This window comes from Chaetura pelagica, unplaced genomic scaffold (assembly GCF_000747805.2).
Source record: "Chaetura pelagica isolate M959 unplaced genomic scaffold, ChaPel_1.0 scaffold103, whole genome shotgun sequence".
NCBI classification, from domain to species: domain Eukaryota; kingdom Metazoa; phylum Chordata; class Aves; order Apodiformes; family Apodidae; genus Chaetura; species Chaetura pelagica.
In genome coordinates, this window is record NW_009953004.1 from 3,930,785 (window position 1) to 3,940,911 (window position 10,127).

At 46.4% G+C, this 10,127-nt stretch overlaps 1 protein-coding gene across 1 annotated transcript in view; it reads right to left on the bottom strand.

The window, feature by feature from the left end:
- HEPH (hephaestin) overlaps positions 1–6,995 on the bottom strand; it is a 22,340-nt gene extending 15,345 nt beyond the window's left edge. Inside the window, exons 1-7 of the mRNA XM_009996594.1 lie at positions 6,832–6,995; positions 4,339–4,583; positions 3,411–3,623; positions 2,676–2,855; positions 2,025–2,279; positions 1,256–1,424; positions 1–96 (exon numbers count right to left, since the gene is read on the bottom strand). The exon at positions 1–96 is cut by the window's left edge and continues 38 nt beyond it. Coding sequence (XP_009994896.1) covers positions 1–96; positions 1,256–1,424; positions 2,025–2,279; positions 2,676–2,855; positions 3,411–3,623; positions 4,339–4,583; positions 6,832–6,995 — 1,322 coding nt within the window. The remainder of the gene's footprint in view (positions 97–1,255; positions 1,425–2,024; positions 2,280–2,675; positions 2,856–3,410; positions 3,624–4,338; positions 4,584–6,831) is intronic.
- Positions 6,996–10,127: the final 3,132 nt, after the last annotated feature.

Here is a 10,127-nt window from a genome sequence, read left to right on the forward strand (position 1 = left end):
TCACGGAAGCTCTCATCAGTGTATTCCACATACTTTGCCTTCCAATAGACTCCCCCAATGCGGTAGCGGCTACGCTTGAAGAACTGCTCAGCAGGGCTAGATGCAGAAAGCAAACTTCAGGTCATTTCTATGAAAATCAGTCCCATTACTCTCCTCCCCCCTCCCACACACCCTTGGGGACTCCAGCAGCATCTCCAAGTCCAGCAGCTTTTCAAACAGAGACCAGGTCTCTGGCTGGAACAAGCACAGCATCTCCCTGAAGCATTTTTGTCCTCCAGACTCATCTACCCACATCTCTGGTCACCTTGCCCTCTCCCAGCTGGAACAGCCAGGTTCAGTGGCACAGGTCTGAGCAGCACCTCCATACAAGGTGTGCAAAAAAGGGCAGTGGACACAACTGCAGAGCAGAGAATGGAAAACCAGTGGTAAAACACCCAGTTCTTCAAAGCCCAGGGGACAAGTGCAATCACATCTGAAAAAAAACCAAACCCAAACAGCTGTAAAGAGATATTTATTTCCGCTGCCACTGCCTTCTCCAAACACACAGACAGGATTAACATGCCTTGCAGGAGAGGCCAGCTCATGGGTCTGAGGAGCTTTCAGTTCTAAGGTCTGCATGAGAGTTTCTGCATGGCTTTGGGTAAATCATTAAATTCCTGCTCCTCCATCTGGGAGAGGCATGCTGCCTCCAACAGCTTCCCAGGGAAGGGAATGGAGGGGGAGGAATATCTTTGTTTCAATTAGCCAAAGCCTGAACAGGAAACCACTCACCAGCTGCTATCACAACCATCTGACACATGGGATGCAAGGCTGTCATCGAGGGCACTGCACTTCATTTCCTAGAAATTGCCTGCTGCAGCAGTATCTGCAGGCTAGCCCTGCCACCCCGTGTCTGCTGCAAGATGTGCTTTCTTAGTAGCTCAAATACATGGTTCTGTTCCTAGGTCAAGCACAGCGAGCAGAAATGAAGCCCGGAGACCCATGTGGCTTGTGTTCTACCTGAGCTGGGACTCCTGGTGTAAGGGGGAAGTGACACAGCAACTCCCATGTGAAGTCCCCTGAGATACACAGTGCTGCTCTAAGCACAGTCTAGCTACAGCAGTCTGCATTTCCAGGTGGGATGGCCTGCCTTCCCAAGAACACAAGCCATGTGAAATGCAGGCATGGATTTTTGTAAGAAATTCCACATTTTGTTTAGCAGCCTCCCCAGCAGAGACCCCCAAGCAGTATGGGAGCCCACCAGCCTCTGACTTACCTGCCTGCCTCATGCAGCTGTTTCCCACTGTTCTGGTCAAGTCCAGAAGGTCCATAGTCCCACTGCACCTCCTTGGCAGCTATGTAGTATTTCCGAAGCTTCCCCTCCAGGGGCGGGGTTGGAGCTTGTCGAGAACAGGGCCGGACTTCATAAAGTGCTGCCATCCCAGCTGGGGCAGACAAGGTGGAGAACACAAACTCAACCCCTCTCAGACAGTTTGACCAGGCCATGAACACAGTCCTGCCTTCCTACCAGTTCCACAACCTGGCCATTTCCTCTCTGTTGTCCCCAAAATCACATGGCTGGGAAAAGGTGATTAGATGGGTCCCACAGCAAGGAGTTTTTTGTGTTAGTGAGCAGAGCTTCTTACCTTGGATGTTGGAGGCTATAGAAGCATGGACAGAGCAAACAGAGCCTTCTGCTGTCCTCAGACATGCCATGCAAATGCCTCTACAGGGACTAAAGCTCTCAAAGAACTGCCTCAGCTCAACTTTCTGCTCTACCAACCTTACTGGCTGCACCATTGATCCACATGGAACACCAGGCAGTGGTACAGTCACCCCCATAAGTCTGGCCTGCACATTAACAATCAATTCACCCCAATTTTTACAAGATAAGGAATCACTCCATTCATCTAGGGACATTTCTAGCGGGGATGCTGCCCCAGGCACTGTCCCCTACCACACTGTAAGACACAGGATCACACTTGGAAAAAAAAAAAAAAAAAAGAGGCTGCAGAGTGCAGGACATATTCCAACCTCTGCCTTACCTTGTATGTGATCGTTGATCTGACAGCTCAGTAGCCATCTCCCAGGGTTACGGGGGATCATGTCTGCTGTAACAAACGTTGCTGGGAAGAGGCTGGCCACATCTGTCCTGTGGCCTCGAATATTGAGTGTTTCTCCATGGAAATAGGCTGTATGAACATCAATTTCATTGCCCATTCCAAAGAGGTGCCATGAAACATAATCCCCAGCACACATCGTCACTTCTGGGAGGTTCCCAAACACATAACCATTAATAGCTGCAAAACCAAGCAGGCCAAAAATCAGATTATAAAAGGGGCCTTCAGAGCTCCTGCCAGCAGCTCACAGTACAGACATGTTTGGAGGATGGACCTAACTAGAATTCATCTTCCTTGTTCTGGGACACAAGTCATTCCTAACAAGATCCTCAAACAACTAACAGAGGCTCACACAAGCCAAAGATTAAATCAAAATAACACTTCTCTTTTCTAGAGTTATTGCACTGTCCATGTGACACTGTTTGCTTAACACATGATTCAGAGCCTGCTCTCTCCCTCTTCCCCTCTCCCCACTCCCTGGCATCCAACAGCAGAATGTGCATTTGAATATACCAGAGCCCTGACACCCCTGGAGCAGCTGGGCAGAGTCAGCGGCTTCACAAAGGTGACACTGACCATGCATTTTGTTGCTCTCTTGGAATTCCTCATCTTCTTTGTCTATAGAGCCTGGATCCGCACAGAACGACTCTATGTTCTGATCCAGGTACCAACTTAGGTTCTCATCTACCACACTGAACATCAGAAAGAAATCAACATCCACATCCTGGCGCCTTTGAGAATTGCCAGTCAGCATTCCTAGGGAGACAGAAATCATGAATGAACACCCACCCGTGCAGAAAAGCAGACATCAAGGGATTAAAACAGCAGCAGCAGAGTAACTGTCACCACACAGAGACAGACGCCTTCTGTACCACCCCAGCACAGCTCACTGCACAGTTCTGGCAAGCTGACTCTTTTCTGATACATCCCTGCTAGCACATTTCTCACTCCCAAGCAGCTGAACTGCAACACCTTCAGTGTTCTTACTCCTGTTAAAATCAAACAGGCCATATTTTTTTTATTTTTTTTTTATACAAAATCTAGGTCTTGGACAAGAATCCTGTTTTAATGTGGGTTCAAGCAGCACTCTCAGATCAAGAGGCCTACAAGCTCACCTGCCCAGCCAGTAAGACATAAAGACAACATAATGACCAAAACCCAGCTAGAACACCAATATTGTCTTCTCCAGCCATGCTGCATTTTCCCATGAGGCTGCCCAACAGTGTATCTCATCTATCCTTGTCCAAATCACCAAAAAATCTTCACAGGATGAAGCTGCAGCCTTCAGCTGCTTCCTCTTGGAGTTTTTACCTTTTTTGCAGGTAAGTAATGGCCCAATTAATCCAGATGCAATGTCCTTTGGTGCATCAATATGAGAGTGGTAGATCCAGGTCAAGCAGTTTGGGTCATCAGCAGTTGGGCCGTGATCTTCAGGGACAGTCCAAGTATAGGTGTAATTCCCTCCCGGGAAAACAGCATCATCCTTCTTCTGATCCTGGGGGGACATATCGGGATACAGGGATCCTGGAACAATTGAGCAATCACAACATCTATTCAAGAAGAGCAGAGATGTCCACGTGTGTAACCTTATACTGAGCCACCCTCCCTAAATAGAGAGCTGCATATATATACTTGGGTAGCAGATTTCAAAACAAGACTAACTCCCCAGGCTAAAACTGCATTTAATCATCATTCTCTCAAAGAGAAACTGAGGCACAGAGCCATTGTAAGGCAACTTGCCCAGCAAACAAGTCAACACAGAGTCAGAAAGATGGTTCCTACTCTGCCTGTTGCTACTCTGCCTTCAACCCTGTGATGTGCCATCAGCCTCCCTGCAAGCTCCAGGGCTACTCCAAACAGCAGTTCTTTGGTCTCATCCTTCACCATTCCTGTGACCTCCCTGAAGCTCCTCACACTCATGACTCCTATACTCTAAGTAACAAATAACTCTAAATAACAAATATAAAACTCTTCTTTCTGCACCACCCTCCCACTAGCAAGCTTTGGAGGCTCTTCTAAACTCAAGAAATCTGGGCTATGCACTACAATGCCCAGCCTAGGAAACTATTCCCAGACCCATGAACCTGCTAACCCAGCATCAGGTGGCTTCACCAAACACCAGGTGCAGTTGCTTTCCAGCAATATATCTTTGGGCTAACCAAGTTTGTGGCTTTACAGACATCTCTCCTCAGTTCCCAGTGAGAAAAGTCTGTCTCCTTCACAGCAGCAGCTGACTTACCTTCAGAATCCTTTTCGTAGAAAACCCCATGAGGATGGATTGTGTACGGCCGACTAGCAAAGTTTTTTAAGTGCACTTTAATGGTGTCTCCCACTTCTGCTCGGATGACAGGCCCAAGGAACCCCAGCCAGCGAGGCTTGGGAATCTCAGTGGTGTATGTGAAGTCTGTGTATTGCTTATAGATAGATTTCTTGTAGATGCTTCCCACCCTGTCTTTGCCAGGCTGGAGGAATGCTGAAGCCTTGCTGTTGAATGCAGAAAAGGGGAGAGGCACCATGAGTTGGGCATTAGGTAACACAGCTGGTCAGTGAGACAGCAGTGACAATGACACAGAGCTTCCCCAGGTACAACCACCAGGTTTGGCATCCCAGAGGACTGCCTTGCTCTACCCTAGAATGCTCTAAGCCACCGATGAAGGTGCTTCTCCCATACCCCTGATGGCTGTGGTGTGGCAACAGCCTGCCCAAGGAACAGGCAGCACTGACATGTAACTTGTCTGCTTTGTGAGCACCTGAAACACCATGGGGACCATCAGCACCCTGGCACTACTGCCACCAGCAGAGTCAGACACTGTCACCATGCCTGGCCATGGCCTGGCCCCCAGCTCTGCACGAGGGGACACAGCACAGCCCAACAGTGTCAGCCAGGAACGGAGAGGCTCGTGCTTCTCTGACAGCCACAAGCGGGTGACACAGGGAAGAACAAAGCCCTCCTCGTGTCTGCTTCAGTCTTCACTGGGATCTTCAAAATTCACTTCAATGCCTCTGTGGCATTTGCAGCTAAATCAAAAGGTGGGGGGAGGGAGGGGTGGGAATATCTCCTGAGCTCTCTGGCCAAAATTCACAGTCTAAAATACGATTTTCTACAGAACAGATTCTGAATTACTTGCAGAATGGCAGACAAGTCAGGCAGGTATGTAGCCAGCATGTATCCAGCTTCCAGAGTTAAAAACTCATACAAGTACTAAAGTTCAGCTCATGAGTGTATTTGTTCTTTACTGCTAATTCTTAGTAGATAAGAGATGAATCATGGCCCAGGTATTAGTGGGACCAACCTAAACGAGCTCTGAGGTTGCTTTCCTCCTTCCCACCTAGTATTGATCACCCAGCAGTAATATAAGTGCCCTAAAATACAGGCAAACTAACAGGTATCTCCAGAAGATGAACCAGTGAGATCAAAATATTAAGCACTGATGTCCTTACCATGCAAAATTGTGAAGGGCTGGGCTCTACCTACACAGTCAAGAGCTCATCCCTTTGCAAAGTCATCCCTGTAGACACTATTAGCAGAGTTCTCAGATAATTCATACTTCATTTCACAGATCCATTTCTTCCCAATAAAATAAAATCTTCAAGTATTTTTCTACCTCTAGCTTTCATACTAATACCACAACATTTTCATATTACTAACAATTTGGTTTCTGCAGTCACTATACAAATAAGTCCCATTAGCTAATTGTTTGCAGTGACAGAACAGGTTTTTAATTGCTTTTAACAGCCTGGAATTTAATTTCCTTCTCTTCATGTATTATGAGAGACAGCAAACAAAACCCACTGCATTTTTTAATCACTACAGGAGTAAGAAAAAACATCTTTATTAATCTTCTGTTTTAGGAGGCTTCCTCTTATATGAGCTAATTTAAGTCTATTCAGTGTCTCCAAAGAACAGAGACTTTTCAAGCAAAGCTGACAGACCTTCATGTTTTTTTCTGAACCCATCCTATTCCTGATGTGCTCTTTCTGGAAGCTATGTATGATCTCAAATGTTATTTATTATGGAGGTGCAAATGACCAAGAGCAGGTTAAGAATTGCAGGTCATTTGACACAGAAAAAGATGAGGAGGAAAAAAGCATAAATGCCTCCAAAAAGCTGTGGAAAGCTATGTAAAAAAAAATCTACCACCACACCCTCAAAACCACCCAAAACAAAAAAAGAAACAACCAAAGAAAAAGGCCTGGTGTTTTGAAAACAAAACCAAAACCTGTTTTTGTAGTGACTCAGAGTAATTATTGCAGTTTCCAGATTTACTTTTGCAACAAAAACATTTTTCAGACAACCCCTAAAATTTCGTGCAAGAAGTCACATTAAGTCTAGGGGCTTGAAACTGCATTTAAAGAAAAACAAGCTGGCTCTGTAAAGTCACGTACACCAAGTCATCATGCCTCAGGATACAGAAGCTGGTCACCAGCTGGAACCAAGAAAAATGAAACCTCAGGGCAGTGTTGCACAATCTGTTCTATTAAAGTGTTTGTGCTTCCCTCCAGCCTCCAGACACTGCTCACTCGATGCTCCATTAAACTGGCCCTTCCTTTTCCCACTGATACAGTTTCTATGCTCCTGTGATAAAACAAGTTAACTATTAAGCCCATAAAGATCAGACATCCATCAGATGGTGTCTCTTGCTTAGATGCCCCAGAAAACTTGCATGCAATTATTCCTAAAACTACTATTTTAAGGCAGCACCAGAACAAGTTCTTCTGGAACTAAACATACAGGTTCTGTTCAATGCTTTGGTTAGCAAGGACATTCTTTCCTGTTGGAGCATAGTTCCAGTCCACCTCATGGATCCCCAGGTAATACACTCGGGTGACACCTCCAGCAAATGTAGGTGACAGCATGTGGATGTAAAGCAGCAACAACCAAAACAATCCCATCATAGCCTGAAGTGAAGACTTTTTTGGTGGTTACACCTGTTTGGGAGAAAAGAAAAAGGTAGTGAAACAGAGGCAGGATGTGACCACATGGTTTGAAGGTGCTGGACATCTTGAGACAGTAGGAAGGAATCAGCTGAAGTCCTGCTGGGATCATTATTCAAACATCCATGGGTTCTGAGACGAGAAGGAAATCACTTCTGTAACAAAAATAACATACAAGGCGGGTGGAGATTATGCCTTGCTGACCAAACACTAACCCTTTTTTTTGTCTGTAGTGCTCTTCCAAATGCTTTGCTCCACTGAGTTGAAAAAATACTGCTAATTCAGCAAGGTTTCCCACAGGAGAAGATGAGGTGGAGAGATTCACAGCGAGTGCTACGTTAGCAGAAACTGCACCTGTAAATCCAGACGATGTGCAACTGCCTTCTCTGGACAGCAGGGACCTGAGCAGAAAGTGCCACAGGCTCTGGAATTTCAAGTGTCTGGTTTTGCACTGCCTCTGATGTCATAAATCCCCTTACAGAACCACATACAAAGTTCAGGGAAATAATCCAGAGCAAGTATTGTTGTATTTTAAACTGTTGCAAGGTTCTCCCCAGTCTATGAAGCCACTGAAGGAAGTATAATTTAGTCACTATGAAATAATTTTAACTTCTTTAAAGATTGCAAAGTGGTTCTCAGTAATTCAGGGAGTGCATCTCAAATAGGCTGCATATGGCTTTTTACTTAGTCTGGCTCCTTTAAATATTTTCCCCGTGATTTAGATCACGAAGTAAAGAGCTTACTCACAAAACCTCTGATTGACACCAAGCTTGGTGTGAACAAGCACCAGAAATACTCTAAAGAGAGATCCAGGGCAAGCTGCAAGAATTGTCCAAAATCATCGAAATACAATTTCTGAATACAAGTTCAAAGAACTACCTGTGTGAAGGAGAGATTGATGCAATATGGGGCAGCAGAATCACACTGAAGGACATGAAAATAGCTTAGGGTTAAAATGAATGACAAACTAAATACAAACCCACTTAAAAATCTTCATCTACTCCTATAACTAACAAAGGTGGATGTAATCAATAATCAAGTTGTCATCTACAACAGATGCCTAGCTCCTGAGTCACATAACAGCAACTTAAAAGAAGTTTCACAAAGAGAAACAGAAAGCAAAAGAATTAGAAAAATGTGGCCCAGCAGGAAAGCTTAAAGGAAACCATTTTCTTCAACTTGAAAAGAAGCAGAGGGCAACATAACACCACATCAGACACAGACAGGTTTATTGATACAGTGGTTGTCATTATTTATTCTCCTCTGTCTTTGGGAGCAGCCACATGAATGTATGAGGTTTATTGGCAGTAAAGTCAGATACTCTCTAAGTTTGCAGCCAGCCTGCCATCAGACTGGAACAGCTTGCCCAAGAGCACCTGAGAGATCTCTTACCTCATCCAACACCTAACAGTTGGGATTCAAGGCCATGGACTAGATATCTATTCATGTCACTTCCAAACCTGTATTTCTGATTTTCAGACATGCTCCACTATCTTCAGAAGCTAATGATAATCAAGCATTACCGATTCCAAACAGTCCTTAAATTTAGCAGTTGAGAGAAAGCAACTCTCAGCTTGGAAAGCTCCTCCCCTTCTCAAAAGGTGACTGTAGGGATCTCTCCAAACTTGAGATGTTTTTGCTCCACTAACACATTACAGCTCTGCTCGAGCAGCAAGCCCTTCAGAAGGTCAGTGCTGTGTTCCTGGTCACACACCTGAAGACACTCAGGTGCAGAACAGCCCCTTCCCCCTGATCCCAGCAGTGCAGGGACACTGGCACTTGCTCACTCCTGATGCCACACATTGTTCATGACTCTCACCACCTGCATTCCCTGCTCCAGCAACCAGAGCTGTGCAATAGCAGGTGAAACAGCCACACTGACCACTCATTCTGTGCCAGTGAAGAGGTTCCAAGGCAAGGAGCTTGGAAAGCTGCAGTTCCACACACACAGCCTGTAACAGCAAAAGGTGGTGGTGACAGCAATGGAGGAAGGGAAAGTCCTTCCCATCCTGCCAGCACACACCCTGTGGGGCAAGGGGATGCTTTGGACTCAGCTCAAAACGTGGCCTTCTTGTTGAGGCAGGTCAAGGTAGGCAGGAGCAGCTCTGAAGGGAAGCGTGCCCAGCACGGGGCTGGTGGTGGCTGAGCCACCATGGGCTGATCTCCATGTCCTCTGATGTGAAAGGGTTTTGCACACCAAGCAGTATCAAACCCTCAGAAAGGGCAAGGCTTAGACTTTATACCAAGGACAAACAGTGCCTGTTAAAGTTAGTTGTGAAAGCTGCCCAGTGAGACAGAGCCCCTCTGCATGAGCCAAGTGCTCCTGCCTGGCAGAGCCCCCCTTTGCACATCAGGGCACAGCCCATCACCACAGCATCAGGACACTGACCAGATAAACCCACCACAGCCAGAACTCAAGGCCATCGAAATGCCTTGTGAACATGCTCCAGCACTGGAAAAAATCCAGGATTAAATCTTTGGGTCAGCCTTACTGAGGCTTTACAAAATCCCCTCTGGATCTCAGGCTGGAGTTTTTGAAGAGGACACTGCTTATACCTCTGGGGGAATTGTAGGAAACAGCAAACCAGTACCATTCCATGAGGATTCAGCAGGGTGGACTGATTGTATCTTCTCACAGTCTCCTTACAGTGACTAATGACCATCACCCTACTAGCTCACAGTGAAGGAAACAGACAACCTTCAATTCTTGTAAAAAAATCTCTTTTTTTGTTTCACATTGATGCCTTGATAGAGAAAATCAACCAACCCAAGCTCGGCATGACACCCACCCCTGAACTTTGCCACTTTACAGCAGAGCCCTCACTCCCCGGCCTCCCCTTTGGAGCGGCAGGGGTTGAGAACGAACAGAAAACGGGATTTCAGTCCATTCGACAGCTATAAAACTGTTTTGCCCAGGCTGACACTTGACTGCGGGAAAATCGCGACTGAAGAAAAAGTGGGAAAAGCGTTAACCGAGCGCAGGAGCCCGGCCAGCCCTTACCTGCGGAGCGGGGCCGCCAGCGGGACACACCGGGAGCGAGGATGCGCAGGGGCCGGGATGCAAAGTCCGGGCTGTAAAACGGGGCGCGGCCG